Below are 18,085 nucleotides of genomic sequence, written 5' to 3'. Positions count from 1 at the left end.
ATCTTAGTGTCCAGGCTGGAGTCCACGGTGGAAGGCTCGTGGCAAGCAGTTGCAGCTTTGATATAGGCCTACTAGTTTTCCTTTGGTAAAATTATTGTCGTTCTTTTCTTCTTTCTATAGGACTTATACTTTATACGGACTATTTATACCACTTATTTTCGTTTCATCGCCCAAAATGTCTTTGCTCTTTTAAAATTAATTCCCAATTTCACAGTCAGTATTCGATTGGTTACGATACCTTAGAAAATTGCTAAACTAAGTTGAAATCAAACACACAAACCAAACACACAAACCTCTAAACAGAATGGAATCGACCAACAGTGTTATGTACCACGTGCTTCATTTCGCGCGAAGCATGAACGACGCCGCGGCAACACTGAAATAAACAGCTGATCAATTTGTTCACTTGCAATACTGTGTTAAAATCTCAGTCTAATTCGAGGTGAAGATATCTTTTCCTCTTTACCTTCAGTTTGGTTTGGGAGCATTCGTTTATTTTATTTGTAATCATGGAAATGCAATACTGCTGGAAAGGGAAGTTCACCGTGGAGGGAGCTTCAAAGCGTAGATCGAAGAAATATTACGAGTAAGAAATAAGTCAGTGTACATAATGCACGTTCAATTATTGTAGATACGTAATTGCCTTGTTAAGCTTAAAGTTAAAGGGATATTTGCATACATCGAGTCTGTTTTACTAACATAACAGTTATGTAACGACTGTTCAACATAAGGCCATCGCCAAACTGATTCTAAGAAATACAATAGATTATATATAGATCAGCAAAAAGGATGTTTCAGGCCGGGCCCGTTATTGTAATTAGATGTTGTAACCTTTCTGACGGAACTCGTGATACACAATTCACGATGATCACACATTCACACTCTGTAACGTGTAAGGACTAAGGAAACTGGGACTGTGTGTGGACTAAATACTAGTAGGCTAGTAGTAGTTCGGTTGTCGTGCCTAGGTTCCTGGGTGATTTGCCTAGAGAAGAAGGGGTGATAGTTTTGCAAACTTTTAACAATGCCATTCCCTATCATTGAACTACTGTACTTTGACAAAGCCTCTATAGGCCTAGCCTAGGTCAAAATATAACTTAGTGAACTAGGACCTAGGCCAAACCAGACGCACAGGGCATAGGCGATACACACCATGATCAAATTGCCATTCTTTGTTTTGCAGCTGGGCTAGTGTGCTCAAAAGTTGTAGCTATATGGCCTTTTCAAAGGCCTATTTGTTATGTCTGTAGACACTTGCATTATACTCTGTTCTAAAGTATACTTCATGATAGACAATACATTTGTCAGTCACTATCCATGAAATTCCAAAACTATGACTTGCACCTGATAACATAGTCCATCAAAATCATACCAACATTGATGAAACAATGATGAAACATTCTCAAATGAAAATGTAACACATTACTAAAAAAGGACTTAAGTACTCAACCATCATTATGATTGCTCAACCAATTAGCTGGAATTTGTAACTGCATATTGAGGGGTAACAAATTATGTCTTAATGTTATGAGAATTGGTCAGAGTGAAGCAAAATTAAACTTCAATGCAAAATCCATGATTCTTTAAGGGTCACATTCAGTTACCATTGGGACAAATTTGTTGATTTTTCTTTCCTTCTTGTAGAGTTCCTTGGTCAGTACAGTAGGCTAGTAAGAAGTATGATGCGTCAAAAGATATTCTGCATAGTTTTGAATTATGTAAATTACTATTTTCTTGTTCTCAGGCATTTACAATTACCAGACCAAACCATTGTCAGTACAGGGGATATTGTCGTCATTGACAACGTTGATGGAGAGGACTTTGTGGCTGTGGTTGAACACTTTTATGATAATGGTTAGTAAACTTGTTGATAGTGTAATAATAGTAATGGTAAATTTTATATATTTATCATGTCATAGATAATGTTACACTTATCTCCTTTTTATTGAAGATTTACTTCAGGGTTTTGTTTAAGGATAATGTGGAAGAAAGTGTAACAAGTTAATCTTGGTTTTGTCCCTCTCATTCCTTCCCTTTTTGCCAAAGTTAAAACTTTGACTTGATGTTGCAACCAGCCTGTAATTATACCAACATTTCTAGTTTTCACCCCATGGTTTTGATTCCTTCCACTACTGTTCTTCTTAAATTTTTTATATAAAGGGGCCTATATTGAAATTTTATACAGTGACCGTGTATTTCCTTGGGGGTGGGGGGAACGTTGCCATCTGTAATCGACAACCCTGCTGGCCAGCATCAAACAAAATAATTTAGGCTATTAAGATCTACAGGTGTTGTGCAAATGAATCTTGAAATTTTATACATTAATTCATAATCATTACCCAATTAAGCTGACAAGATTTTTCCCTCTGCTTGACTCACAGGTCAAGCTATGGACAGTAAAAGGGCTAAGGTCCAATGGTACCTGAGGAAATCAGAGCTTCCAGCCCTTGGGGAACTCCGGATGCCCATGGTGGCTCATGAACAAGAGTTGTTTTTGTTTAACAGACCAAAATCTAGCATAGTGGAAGTTGATATCGATGCGGAGACTATCATTGGTCAATGTGTTGTAAGTATTGTACAATTTAGGACAGCTTATCAAGTAAAGATGTGTGTACTGTATGTATATACATATACGGTATATATATATATATAGAGTAAACAGATATATGTCACCAACGAGCACTAGCTATTATACATACAGGTGGGGAGAGGTATAGTGAAATGGCAACTAGTGCTGTGCCATTTACACTATTAAACGTGTAAACGAACGAAACATCATTTAAACGTTTAATAAAACTTTAGGAACGTTTAAACGAAACTATGATATCAACTGAAATTTAAATTATTGGCAAAAATCGTGTATCAATTCCCGTGTTTATTTTGTCTACTACGCGAAATAACAACACAACTTACGATCAGTCGAATCATAAACCGCGAACGTAATCCTACTTTTGTCCCCCCACCCCCCACCCCCCGATGAATCCGGCAATATGAATGGCTTAAACTTGAACGATGTTAATATTTTGTGAAAACTTCCTGATTCGCGGCACAAGTGTACTTTATAATCGAGCCGACAGCGGCGGCGCAGATAATCCAGTCAATGCATGTTCGATCGAAATGATTACAATCCCTGTCCATCACGTTGAACTCTCCGACCAGACAATACCGGGTCGAATACTCGACTTGGTAATAGTTGTTCAAATACATGATCAAAGGAAATGTATCTATTGGAGAAAAAAAAACTCTGAAAATCAGTAGAGAAATTACCAATTGCGTACGAAAAGTAAGTTGGTACACCTTTCAAATTTTACGAAAGATCCAGCAAAACACTTTCGAAAAATTCACGCGAAACTGGCAAATCGTGCTAAATGCAACTAATGTCATGTATACAAGGCTCTAGTACACCCATTTATGAATAAACTGTAAGACCACATCTGGTGTTAAGCGGGGGGAAAAGAAAGTATTTTCTAGAATTTCCAAAAATACGGAAAAAATAATGTCCTACCATAGTTAAGTGTATCGAGGTTCTGTAAGTTAAACTTTTTAAAGATTGTAAAACAGATTAAATCCCTTTTCATTTTATAACATAATACAGCTACTCTAACTTGTCATTTAAAATTTTTCATCAGCTTTGTGACAATTTAAATTAAAAAAGTTTGTCAGTATTTTGCATCCTCAACTGCGAATTTTTTTATCGCCAGACACGCAAAAAATTCCTTTTCCTTTTCCGGGGTTTTCGCCCCACCAGGGCCCTAGGGTGGTCCCCTGGACCCCACGCCTTTATGCTCGGCGTTTTCTCGCGATATTCGCGAATGTTTAAACGTTTAAACGAACGAAAAATCGGCCGTTTAAACGTTTAGGTCTTTAAACGAAAACTCACAGCCCTAATGGCAACGTTTCTTAACAGGTTTTTTGGAACCTCTGGATATACAATCAGTGTCCATAGTCTACTTGGTTAGGGTGTCTGCATATATAGTGTGAGGTCAGGGCTCAAGTCTCAGTTCAGGCTGGAAGTTTTTCAATATTCCAGACTTCCAACTCATTGCTGATATATATATACGTACATATATACTTGATAAGCTTTATAAAAAGCCAAGTGGTTCCCCATCGTCCATTAAATGTGGTATAAATAAAGTAGTTGAAATGACCATTAGAAAGAAAGCAAAACCGCTTTCTTGGTGAACAGGTGTTTATTTGAACATTGGGAATGTGAATGCTTGCATGGAAATCTTTAAAGGAGAATTTCCCTACACCAAGACATCAACTCTTACCTTCTCTGATTAGAATTTTTCTTTTTTCTCAAATCTTTTTCAGGTTGAGGCCATATATACAGATGATTCTATACCACCCTTCAAAATAAAAAATAACCGGCCATTTTACTTTGTCCGGTGGACTTTTGATGGGTCACAATTTTTGCCTATGTTCTCTGATGACATAGCAAATGCTAAATCGACCAAGAAAACACCAAAAGCAAGGAAAGATGTGAGACGAAGAGATGAAGAGAGCTCTGATGAAGAGAGTGGGGATGAAGAGGAAAGAGAGGCAGGCGGGAGAAACAGGATAGCGAGGACTCCGCTTGCTAGGCAGAGGGGAGATAAGGCTGCATTGACCAAGTCTTTACCTCATAGAAAAGGTATTTGTGATGTATTACAAGTGTAAAGATTTCACATGTTCTCTGTAAGACCTTGGTCTGCAAAGGTTTAGGCCCTCAACCCCACGGGTCTTCCATGATGACTCAAAATGCAAGAAAGCTAGCTTAGATGATGGGATTGATGTTAAAGAGAAAACTTAATCTATTGCTTTGGCAAGCTAAAAAAATGTGACATGTGACAATGGGACCAAAAAGTAAATCATGCACCATACCTTAAGTACAGAGAGCGATCCTTCACATTATTTCCAGTGTCAATTGAAGCAACTAAAATACTCAGTGTTGTAAAATCTCAGAGCAACATAACACCTTTAGTGTTAAAACTGCTCAAAGAATGGGATAGAAAGCATTTGCTAAATTTTGCACGTGGCTAATCATTATTTGACTCACCAGCATACTTAGTTTATCTTTCATAATTTCAATATGAACAGGAAAAAAAAAATAGTGTTGATAATGTGTCAATGTTTGATCATGTTAAGAACTTGAAATGTCTTAATTTGTCAACTAGCAAAACCTGTATCAATAATGGAACCTTAAATACGCAGTAATTAACATGAAGAAGTTAGGTGCACAAATGATTGCCTCCATCTGACGCAAGTGTCAAAATCAAATTGGATGATGATGACAATTGGGTTAGTTTCACCTTTATATTTTGGTAAATTACATTTTGAAAAGCAAAACATGCAGATTATAATAGAACATAATTTTTCAAACATCTCGGCATTTGTAGTGTCATCAAATGCTTGAAGTCTCAGACTTTTTGTCTTTTAGTCTCAGCCAATAAAACCACTGGTAGAGTCTCGCAAGGTAACATGGACGTGGTAGACGCTTTGGACCTGTTCTTCAGCAGCGGAGATGAGTTCACCCCGAAAAGTAAATCGAGATCAACCTTCTCCAAGACCAAGAAGAAATTTACGTCAAGCAGTGTGACTTTTCGGGAAGATGACATTTGCGACCTAGATTTAGATAAAACTATTTACGACACTGTGAAAGGACGGAACAAATCTGTGACGGTCTTGAATGGTCTGACAAGAAATATAGCGAATTCTGGGCAGAATACAAAGCCGAAATCTGCGGCAGCCTCGAGGACCACGTCCAGACTATCGACTAGCCAAAGAGGTGAAAACACACCCACTAGGAGGAAGAGCGTACGGATTTCAGTCCCTCAGTCGTGCCCTCCGTTAGATCGTGGTAAAGGCCAGAAGCACAGAGACCCGACCAAGACTAAATCCCAGCGAAACAGAAAGCTCGTCTTTGAGGATGTCGATTCCGATAGCGACTTCTCAGACGAGGATGAAAATGAGGACGAGAGGTTAGCGAAATTGAAGAGGTTGAAAAAGAAGGTGATTGAAAGTAAGTCTGAGACACCTAGGACCACTTCAAAGGTATCTGTGAAGAGAAGGAAAGATACCCCCCGTCAAGCTGTCGCCAGTAAGAAAGTCCCCCAGTCATGTCCACAGCCTGGAGCTTCAAGCAGGAGATCATCTCTGAGGAAGACTCCTAAGAGACGGATCAACTTCTCATCCATAAAAGAAGAAGAAGAAGAAGATGAATGGGATGGGAGCGAGAGTAGCAGTGACGATGAGGAGGAGGAGAGCAACTATCGTCCCTCGAGAGCGAAAACACCAAAGAAGTCAGTGAAAGGAAGGGCTGCGGCTACCCCAAAGGTCTGTTTAATTATGAGTCAAGGGATTGTCTATTTTCTTATTGTTTTCTTTCCTTCCTTGCTTTTGTTTGTGATGGTTGACAGGGATGTATTTGAAGAAAAGGGCACAGCAAAAATATAGAATAATTACAGTTGAAATGCATTCTTCACACTGCAATCTTTCATCACAAACTAAAAGCAAATAAATTAATAACATTATTTTTTATTTCATGCACTATGTATTATGAGGTGTGGATATGACATTGCTAATAATTTAATAACATACACAAATACAGAAACAAATTAAAAATAAAGTCCTGAATGATCATCATTGCTGGATTTTAGGGATTGTCCAGTGTTTAGGGGTTGTCCAGTCATTAAGGGGTTGTCCAGTCTAGGGGTTGTCCAGTGTTTAGGGGTTGTCCAGTCATTTAGGGGTTGTCCAGTGATTTCAAATGACTCGAGTCTTTTGTCATACAACCAAAGTGTCCCCTGCCGTCATCTGAGGAACAGTTAGTTTATTTACAAATTGTCTCAGTCACAGATTCATTTTGCTTTGTTTAACAAGCTTTGCTGTTCAATCCTTGAAAACCTCTGTAAGTAAGGGCAGGTTGTCTGATTGGAAATCAAATGTATAAACTTTTCAGAAAAGAACTACTTTCAAGAAATGAGTTTTTTTATTAATGGAAGACAAAAATACTTCTTTTTTTTTTTCACTGTCATAGAACAAATTTTGGCACCATTTCTGGAACAAATCCTTTCTTTCTGGCAGTTACTGAACTTTTCTCCCACATTTTTCCTGACAGGTTAAAGTCTCCGCTAAAGCAGCAACTCCTCAGATTCGGTCAAGAAAAACTCCTAGAAAGACACCATCGAAACCACTGGAACAGGCTAGAGTCAGGTATGTATGTATGTACATTAGATCCTCCTGCAAGCAGGAACTTGTGAAGAAGCCTCATTGGCTTATTAAAGCCGCAAGCTGACCGAAGTCAGTCTCTTACATTCATATTTAACGTCCATGATTATGAATTGTTCATTGTCAACAACTCTTTAACTGGACGACATACATTAATCTGGGAGTGACTCGAACCGGGGACCTTATGATTGAAATGCACCGGCATTAACCACTGAGCTAACACTCCATAATGTTCTTGTATCTTCTTCTGGATGTATGTTCTTCTGGATATGTTATTCTGGATATGTTCTTCTGGATATTCAATATGCCTTAAAGAAAGCTTCATGTAACATATGTCAACTACTGAACAAGAAATGAGCTTTCACCAAAATCAGTGGCGTCTGAGCCAGTACGCACCAATATTCATGGGGCAAAAAAAAGAGAAAAAAAGTAGGACTAAGAAAAAAAATGGCAAAAAGTAAAGAACCAAAATGAAACACACTTCAAAAATGTTTTTCAGAAGATTAATCGGGTACAAAAACTGACAAATGAGAACGCATCTGGGAGGTATATTTTTCAATAATTTTCAATAATGATGACAGCAAGTAGGCTAAATGTGACTACTCTGGCATGGCAGGGGTCTTGTTTTCAAGCTCGGGAAGTGCCATTTCCTGCAATCTGGGAGGCATTTTTTCAAAATTTTCTTCATTACGCTACGCGCCAACCATGGTGGCGCGTAGCGCAGTTTGACCTACCAAACCTCCCCCCGATAATTATGATAGATGGGCACACTCTGATCTGCTGTACCAATCCCAAATAGCTTCTGACACCCCTGACAATACTACAAATATTACTAAATATGTGTAAGGCTGTTGAAGGAGTCTCACTGGTATTCTGTGACCTCTATATTTAAAAATTGTTGTCTGCCTACAGAAAATCCAAATCCAAATTAATTCTTCTTTTTTTGTACTATTTTTTTTTTATTCACCATAGGACATTTAGACAAGAGATGGAGCTCATATGTAGTCTTTATTATATTAAATGTAATGTTTTGATGCATTTTAACAAAATGTTGTTGAAGACTAACATTCCTTGTCAAAGTGAATAGTGAAAATGTCCTGTAAGTGATCAAAGAGTGATTAAATTGAAAAATGAGTTTAAGTGATATATATATATTGTTGTTATATATTGCTGTTATAAGTTTTATCGTTATTCTTAACTTTTATTCTCTGTCTCCCTGGAAACTAGACTTCACGTTTCGGCAGTACCATCCAGCCTTCCGTGCAGGGAAGATGAATTCACCGACATATTTTCTTTCGTCAAGGGCCACTTGATTGACAGACTCTGGGGGTAAGTTGAAGCAGGTTTCACCCAAACCAATTGTCGAGAGAGAATGCTGCAAGAGGTCTAGTATTGTGGGGTTGTTTTCATTTGTGTAATAAACATTACTAATAAACAATAAACAATATTTATTAAAATACTTATAACAATAACAATACTAATATACAATACTAATAAACAATAATTAGTAGAAATGTGTTATTTAAATTTTATAAATCGTTGGTCAAATTACTTGAGCACACTTGAAAAATGTTGTCCTTTCTTTTACAAAATATTGACTACATGTGTCTTGGTTTCCTATTAAACCTCAACCCAATCCCTCTCCCTCATCTCTTTCTTTGTGGGTCTTGTCATCACCATGGTGACCTGTAAAACATCAGCAGTTATAGCTTTGATCCATGTAAAACTCAGCTGGATTTTATTTCTAGTTCACAATTACTTTACTTCCTCTCACATGTCTCCTCCCCAATCCTGCACTCTCATCACTTTCCCACCTGTCAGAATTGTAAGCATGTCAGCCCTGTGTAATTGCTGACCTTGTTTTTTATTTTAATGTCTGTTTATTGAAGATGTCTGTATGTGTCTGGGGTCCCAGGGACTGGTAAGACAGCCACTGTCCATGCTATGCTGGAAGAACTAAACACAGAAGTACAGGAAGGTGAGATACCAGCCTTCCAGACAATAGAGATCAATGGAATGAGACTAACGGAACCCCATCAAGCTTTTGTTCAAATTCTCAAGGTAGGTTTATAGATGTGTGATTAATGATTCATTCTGTGGTCCCTGGCAGTTTGATTATCTATTCCTTGCTAACCATGAATTGATACCCATTACGATACACCCCCCCCCCTCCACCTTCTTCCCCTTCTGTATGTGAAAATGATCCATTTCAATACTGATAGGTACCCTTTCTAATGCTAGAATAGTTAAGTATTGCACCCTTCCGCCACCTTTAAATATTCAGAATTCACATCCTTATTCGTAATGCATCAGCTTGAAGTCATAAAGCTTGTAGCCTGGTTTTAGCAAGGTGGGCTACACATTAGTGCTGATAGCCGTAATTGATTAATCGCCAGTTGTCCGGATTACATTTTGGAAGTTTCATTAATTGTGCTCAAAACCTAAGTTGGGATTAACTCGACTACAAACTAGCACTACACAAAATCTGCTTTTGAAAAATAGCTTAACCTACCAAACACAACACTAGAGCAGTTTGACAGCAAATATTGAAAAAAGGTACAGGTTCTAATAATGCTACAGTAGCACTGTGCTGTGTTCAAATTTGACAAGCACCTGCTCCGGTTTGATGCATGTGTTTACTTGTCAGTAATACTCTTGTTCTGCAGTGCAACATTCAGTCCTAGCAATGATTGATCATTGCCCATAATTGCAAGTTTGTAAGTTATTAATATTTTACCATTGCCAAATATTTGTCATTTCTTCAAACATGTTTACAATTCATTACTGGCCTGGTTCACATTTATCAGATGTCTGATCGAGTGTGTCGATTGCGGTGTAGTTTAATTTCAATGAGCAAAATATGTGCCTGCTATCAAGCTACCGAAAAGGCATGCACACTAATCATCACACCGCTACAAGGTGTTACATCTATTCATTGTTGCATGTTTGCTTTTATTAGTGTTAGTAGTTGTAGTAGCTTCGTAGATTCATTCGAAAATTTATGAAATACTATGAACGATTTAGGACACATTTAAGATTGAAAAGGGTTCACAGTTTTTATTGGTGTTAACATGATTTAGACACCACACATTAAGACACAAGAACAAATAAAGACAGTGCACCATGGAGAAAGATTTGTGTTGACTGTATTTCTGCATTGTAAAAGTGTGATGACGTCATAACTGAAACCGAGTAATCGCGAGAAGAGCTATGCGATTAATCGACTACAAAAGTAAGAGTCGACTATCAGCACTACTACACGTCAATACTCTTTTCTCTTTATTAACATATTGGGTCACACATAAATTATTTCTGCTAAACTAGTCTTAAATAGGCAGGAAATCAGTTTTCTTATTAATCCACTTCTATTTCTGTTCTTGTTTTATTCTTGCAGCATTTGACTGGTCAAAAAGCAACTCCCCAACATGCAGCCTCTTTGTTGGAACAATATTTCTCTTCGCCTCGACCGAAGTCTAAGCCTGTAGTCCTGATTGTAGATGAGGTAAAAACCTAAGGCATCAATCCTCTCATATTATTAAGGAATGTGTCTTCACTATGTTATTAAATGTGTAATTCTTCATGTTGGTGTGGTTCTGGTTCTAGTCATGGATAGTTTACCCCCCTCAACATCCCCACCCTCTCATTTTGAGGATTAGCATCAGTTGCACACGATTATGTTGAGGCAACTGACTTCTGCACCGTTTTGATTTTGCTAAACCATATAATCATCACAATGTAATTAGTAGGTTTACGTAGCTTATGTTAATTTCAATGAGGGAAATATAGAATATTAGTTCTTTCATAGCGAGTGATTGTTCAAATGATTGATACATATGTTGTATAGAGCATGCTTGTGAACAATTTATTATGTCAGAGCAGACAAACTTGACAATTACCAGCTCTTTAAGTCAAAATACAATTGAAGAGTTGTCTTAGTTTTGAGTGATCAGTAGTAAACATATTTTGAACAGTGTTTGTTTTTTTGTGATAATGTTGATTAATGTCTTAGCAATTGCTTCAATTGTTTAATGACTGTAAACACTCCATACAAAAACAGAAATCATACATTAAGTTACACGGTGTTTGCAAATTGCCAAGTTTTTCTCAAAGACATATGTTAGACTTTTGGTGACTTGGTGAGGACTTTCTGTTATGCAAACATTGTTTGAGAGGTTTGAACATATAATCATATATGTTGGTGTTTACATCATTTTTACAGCTTGATCTCTTATGGACAAGAAAGCAGGACGTTCTTTACAGCATTTTCGATTGGCCGACTAAACCAAAATCTGGACTGATCGTCGTGGCGATAGCTAACACAATGGATTTACCAGAGAGGATCATGATGAACCGGGTTTCCAGCAGATTGGTTAGTATTCAAAATTTTGTATATGTCTCTGCAATATCCGTTGTTTTACTTTTCTTTTCATGTTTTAGAAGGTGGGAGGCGGGAGGGGGACGGTGGAGGGATAATGCTGTGCTGCATGTTTATCAAATTTTGCATTCTGATGTTCTTCAGTGACATGCTTGTTTGAAACATTTTAATGTTTGTAACGTCACATGGCATGGATCTGGATTGCCTGGTTAAATTTTGTGGTTCTTCCCATTTCTCCTTCCTTTGTTCTCTGTTTCATGAATGACATGATAAAACTCATACAATTTCATATTTTTCATATCTTTTAACAATTGTTACCATGACAACACACTTTTCTCTTCTTCTTCTTTTGTTTAGGGTTTAAGCAGAATGACGTTCCAACCATACACCTTCAAACAGCTTCAAGAGATCGTTGAAGTCAGATTACAGGGTCTTCGTGCATTCGACTCAGAAGCCATCCAACTAGCCGCTCGAAAGGTACGTAAGATTTCTGCATGACACAACAGATAATAGACAGAAAGCATGTGTGTTCACTTTGAGGGCAAATTCTAAACTTCAAGAGCCATTAAGTATCTGACATGACCATGTTGAACAAGTCATAGCTTACAGGTCAAGTTCTAAAACAGAATGCTGGTAGAAAATTGCCACATGTAATTAGGACTACACAAATTTTTGGCTAGAATGGGATTTCCCAAATATATATATCTCACTGCCAAAAAGTTGTGTGTAAGGAGATTTACCGCAGCTACATGCAGGTGAAATAAGATTTGCACTATCATGCAGACGACGATTTTTGATATGTATATAATATTTATACATATTTATATAGTATATTAATATAGCAAATTATTATAGTGTATAATAATACTGATGATGTGCTACTCCACCTAACAGCAAATAAAATACGACTTTTATGGTGTCTCATTCACGGTGGCTTAACCAGATGGGGGCAGGAGGTGGGACCCCCAAGTGAAATGTCTTGCCCCCTCTGATTGCCTCTCAAATGACATTGGTGGGCCCCCCAAAAAAATATCCCATATTAATCAATATTAGGCTCATCATATGCAATATTTTGAACATTTCTTATAGAATTTTACATGGCTAAAATCTCGGCCAATTGAAATAAAAATTGAAGCACTGAAGCCTCTTAAGTCCACCATAGGCACCAGGGGCCCCCATGGCAGTCACCTGGACCCTATGCAGATGGCACAAAGCTTTCTTGTTGACATGTCAATACATTGGATATGCACCGCCCCCCTACGATGAAATCCTGGCTATGTGCTTGACGTTCTTTACAATGTTCATATTTTAGTTGGACTATCCCTTCAACAATTTAGCATATGTAACTCAGGAATGAATTTTTCAATTTGGGTAAAGCAACATTTATAACAGTTCCGATACCATGGTTTCAAGTATTTGGTAATGGGGTTTATTGCAAAAGTACCTAACATGACCGAACTGGTCGCGCAAGAAACTGGAGCCCCCCCACTCGCACTCTTTGCCCTCCTTAGCCCCCCCCCCAGATAAGCAAAAAGTCTGGTAACGCCACTGCTTGTCACAAATTTGCATGAGAAGAGAATTTGAGTACAATTTTACACCATGCTTGTTGGACACTCTTATTTGATAAATTTTTTCAGCAGTTTATAACAACCCAAAAATACAAAACGGATGCAAAGCCAAAAATTGCTGCTATCCCAAAGTTCCATTGTTGGGATATTTAAGTCATTTGTAATCCGTACAATAATTAAACTACAGTACGAATAATAATTCAAAGAAAAAAACAAAAATGAGATGGTCTCCATTGTAACACCAGCTGAAAACACTGCTGCAGTGGGAAACGATGCAGAAGTTAGTACAACACACCGACAAAGTATTTTTTTGACAGTGTTGATATTTCTTTGCATGGCGTTCCTCTGCCTACGAGAATACATTCTATTCTGTTGTTCAAAGTGATATGATAGAGGTTAAGGGGATCTTCTACTAAATTTTATTTTCATGAAAGCAAAACTATTTTGCCTGATTTCGTTTTGTTAGCATCAAACAAGATAGAATATTGCTTTAATTTTCTGGGTGTTATAATGTTGCAGCTATCTCATTCTCTCTAATATCTGTTCTTTGTGGTTTAGGTGGCAGCTCTCTCGGGAGATGCCAGGAGGGCCCTAGACATTTGCAGACGGGCCACAGAGATCGCCGAGAGGACCAAACAGAAGGGTTCGAAAGGTACCGTTGGGTTAAACCACGTTGAGTGGGCTGTGGAGGAGATGTTTTGTTCTCCAAAGATTATGGCCATCAGGAATGCTTCCGAGCAGGAACAGATCTTCCTCAGGGCACTGATATCAGAATTCAGACAGAGTGGACTGGAAGAAACCACTTTTGAAGAGGTGAGTAAAACTTCCTTAAATGCAATAATTATGAGAATCCAACATGAGTTGGTAATGGCATTCTGCTGATCATTAAATCAGCTGGTTACAAATATCATTAGGAAAATCATTTGTATTCTACTTCCAAAGCAATTGTATTCCAGTAACTAATGCAGCTAGCTAGTTTTTATAACACTAAGCAGTATTTCTGAACCCCTCCCCCAAGAAGGTTCAATTAAATGCTTATTGACCTTACAACATATATATATTTGTATATGTAAATTATATACACGGTTCATCAGTGTGGTTTATTTCTAAGCTAACTGTTTTGTTTGAATTAAACTCTCTTGAAGTTAAAACAACCTGTTGTAATCAAATAAAAAATAAAAAATAGTAACAACTAAATTTATTTAGCCAATGTCAATATATTTATCCTATCTTTTGCAGGTGTTGAAGCAACATGTCTCCTTATGTCGATTACAAGGTAAGCAACCGTATCCACTTTGGAAGTGCTTATTGGCATTATCCTCTTTTTCGACCAATGGATTTGGGGGGGAGAGGGTTGTTGGAAGGTGTGGATATACCATAGGATTTCTACTCAGCTAGCAGCTACTCTCTGATTTTGCTAACCCCATTCCCCAGTTCATAGAATGGTCAAGCAAATCCAAAGAGTAGCTAGCTGAGTAGAATCCTAGGGTACTTCCATCCTAACATTCCAACAACAAACCCCCCCCCCCCCCTGTATTGCAGATGTAAAATCATGGGCTATATCAAACAATCTTTTTATCAATGACTCAAAGACTGAAATCCTCCATGCTACCTCGCAATTTAAATCCACAACAATCAAATCTATTTCAGTCAAAATTGATCAGACTACCATCACTCCGTCCACGCACGTCAAAAGTCTAGGAGTTGTACTGGATCCCCATCTAAGCATGAAACAACAGGTCAATGCTGTTTGCAAATCATCATACAATGCCGTACGGAAGATCAGCCGGATACGGAAGTTTTTAACCAAAGATATCACTACAAAACTTGTATGTTCCTTGATAATGCCCAGGCTTGACTACTGTAACTCCCTTTTATTTGGCCTTCCTGACTCTACACTGAAAAAACTTCAAACTGTTCAGAATTCTGCTGCCCGGTTAATATCATGTTCATCGCGTCATGATCACATGTCTCCAGTGCTTCAATCACTCCATTGGCTTCCAGTAAAACATCGGTCAATTTATAAGCTCCTCCTCTTAACGTACAAATCACAACACTCCCTTGCTCCTGGTTACATTACAAATTTAATTCCTCAGTATCATCCTCAACGCCAACTTCGCTCGTCTACAAAGTGTCTTCTTGCCACCAGCCATACCCCAAACACAAAGTTTTATGGAGAAAGAGCCTTCATCTCTGCTGCACCTCATCTCTGGAACAATCTACCATCTTCAATTCGCAATGCACCATCGGTTGACTGTTTTAAGCGTCTCTTAAAAACACATTTATTCCAAAATTTACAGTGATTTGTCTTGCATATTTGTGTACTTGTTTTAAGCGCTTTGAGGCCTTTGCATAAAGCGCTATATAAATATTTGCTTATTATTATTATTATTATTAATGGAACCGGCAACTCCAGTTTGCATGTGGTTGCTATGCATCATAAGATACCTAATTATCATATTTTCGAATTATAAAATATGTCACCAACTCACCATGAAGCTTTTCATTTCTCCTTTTTAAGGTTAAGTATGACTGCAGAAAGAGACCTGTTAGCATCAAAATATCAATTGTATTCACTTTTATCAATTTTTACATACACATGCCCTCTCCAGTATATTGTTTAGCAGTTTATTCACCATTTTGTTTCTCACTCTTACGTATTGTTCTCCACCAGGTTTCACTCCACCCAGTGTTTCTGAGATTTGGTCTGTTTGTGTACGTCTTGCATCCTCCAAACTATTGCTACTTGAAGCTGGTTTCAATGAGATTGGAAAAAGAATCTTGCTCAATGTCAGTCAGGATGATGTTAGGTTTGCTCTCAGCCAATCAGAGAGTTAGCAGACAATTAGGTTTGAAAGTAGGTATGAAATAGGTGCAAAGTACTTCAGGTAGTCGGTGTGGCATTGCTTTGTTAGTGACTGCAGAGTTTATTTATTATCATTGTCTGTATCAACACATCTTGATTTCCTATCAGTTTCTATTCAAGAAAGAGGCCATTAGATGCCGAGATATCAAACGCAGTGAGAGAACCAAGTTCAACAAACATATGAATGGCGCTGTGAGCTATTTCCATATTTGAAAAATCAAATTTCTAACTGCTATGTTTAAACTTTCATTTTGGACTGTCGTTGATCTTCTAACTCGGGAAAGAAATGTGGAATTATTTTCACATCTAGTTAATTTCATTGTCAAAGCAGGATTGTCTCTTTCTCTCTCTGTTACTGCCAGTGAGTTATAAAATTAAATTGTAAGAGGATGAAGATTATAAAATGAGTGGCATTTTTGAATGAATGTTAAGGTATTTGTTATTCGTATGCATGTTTGAGGTTAAAATAACAATACTTAGGGTCTCTTTATAACCTAAGGTGTCAACCAAAATAACATAAACTGCATTGAAAATAAGAGCAGTAGAGAACTAAGAGTAGAAGTTTTGAACTAATCCTCCATATTTAAAGAAATTCCCTCTTCCTAACTTTTTGCAGTCCATTGTGAAAACTGGTCAACCAATTTTTCCTTTCTTTATATAAGAAATTACAATATAAATATGTAATGTATTGCAAGCCTGTCTTTGAGGGCACACAAAGATTTTATTTATCCATTATTCAGTTTTGTGAACCTAATGTGACCTAATGGTCTGTGTATAACACTTAAACTGATGAAGCTCACTTGATTATAGGGTCATTTCTCAATACTTAAGTGCTTTGAGAAACCCACTTCATACCCTTAGCCGTGTATCTTAATTGTTTGCAACATATCAACAATTAAGATTGTTCTTTAATACCATTAAAATTATCTCTGTCAGTAATTTTCTATGGACCCTGTGTGCGATTGTGGTCAAGTTTTACATCTAAAATTATTTTTTTGAATTGCTTGCTGTCTAAATTTTTCCACAATTAAGTTTTCCTGTTTAGATGCTACAAATGGAAATAGATACAACCAGACTATTAGTCATATGAATAAGGTCATATTATAAGAATATTTGACCCAAATATTTTTAAGTCATATCAATTCTATTATTTTGCACCCTGCAAACTGGCCAAAATTGTCACAGAAATGCAAAGATGTATAACACCTTTAGGGCTAAAAGCCCAATCTTTAATGATCAAATGCATGAATCTCAAACTTGCTCTGGGAAATATGTTTAGTTATTATTCTTTTAAAAGTGTTAATATATTTTGTGGGGAAAGATTGGGATTTGTAGGTGTAAAGAAAAATGGATATCGACATTCTGTCTTCAAGTAGGAAGGAACTTTAGGATACATTACAGATACCAAAAGTTCATTTAATATCCATCTTTTGTTATTATGACTTTTTCCCCCTCTCTTCGTTATAATTCTTTCTTTTTTTCCCCATAAATATGTCAAGTTTTGTTCTATGTGAATCCTGCTTCATTTTTTTAGTTCACAATAATTGACAAAATTAATTTTCTTCGATCTCAAAGGTCAATCTTTCCGATTTTAGTGGAGAATGAATAAAAATTGGAAACGACTAAAATATTCGTACAGACTTTAACAGCTGTTATCAATCTTAAGCCCCAAATAGTTTTTTTCCCCCTCTAATTGATAACCTCCGCATTTTTTCTTCGGAAGTATTGCAGCTTGTTCAGTGTTATATTTGTTTTTTTACACAACCTGTTTGTTTCCACAGGTTCCAAGCAAACTTTGTTATCTAGTCTTGATTTTTTTTTTTAAACTGTAAATTGTGTTGGATGTATTAACAAAGATTAATTGAACATTCCATTTTACTTAAACACTTTTCTAGTCTATATTTTCTTTAGTTTTGTTTCATATATGATTAAAAGAAATTTATATTCCTTCTTAATTAGATGTGAGATATAATAATAATTGCCAAAGTGATTGGAAATTGTTCAGATTAACTTTGATTTAGGAGGAATGACAATCAGCTTAATAATTTGATGGTCTTCTATATTTAA

General features: G+C 37.0%; 1 protein-coding gene across 2 annotated transcripts; it reads left to right on the top strand.

Annotated features, from left to right (window-relative positions):
* Positions 1-370: 370 nt before the first annotated feature.
* LOC139980809 (uncharacterized) lies at positions 371-17,902 on the top strand. 2 transcript variants are annotated; one of them, XM_071992764.1, is made up of 14 exons: positions 371-586; positions 1,745-1,854; positions 2,382-2,566; positions 4,315-4,633; positions 5,426-6,315; positions 7,100-7,194; positions 8,437-8,538; positions 9,099-9,270; positions 10,604-10,711; positions 11,429-11,578; positions 11,942-12,061; positions 13,711-13,965; positions 14,392-14,428; positions 15,827-17,902. In XM_071992764.1, the coding sequence occupies exons 1-14, from the start codon at positions 510-512 to the stop codon at positions 15,988-15,990; spliced, it is 2,784 nt and encodes a 927-aa protein (XP_071848865.1). In that variant the 5' UTR covers positions 371-509; the 3' UTR covers positions 15,991-17,902. The 2 variants fall into 2 exon arrangements, with proteins under 2 accessions (XP_071848865.1, XP_071848857.1); XM_071992756.1 differs by having other exon boundaries at positions 5,420-6,315.
* The last annotated feature ends 183 nt before the right edge of the window (positions 17,903-18,085 follow it).

The sequence above is a fragment of the Apostichopus japonicus genome, chromosome 2 (assembly GCF_037975245.1).
Source record: "Apostichopus japonicus isolate 1M-3 chromosome 2, ASM3797524v1, whole genome shotgun sequence".
Lineage (NCBI taxonomy): Eukaryota > Metazoa > Echinodermata > Holothuroidea > Aspidochirotida > Stichopodidae > Apostichopus > Apostichopus japonicus.
The sequence above is the reverse complement of the archived record's forward strand: the minus strand, read 5'-3'. Positions and strand labels throughout refer to the sequence as shown.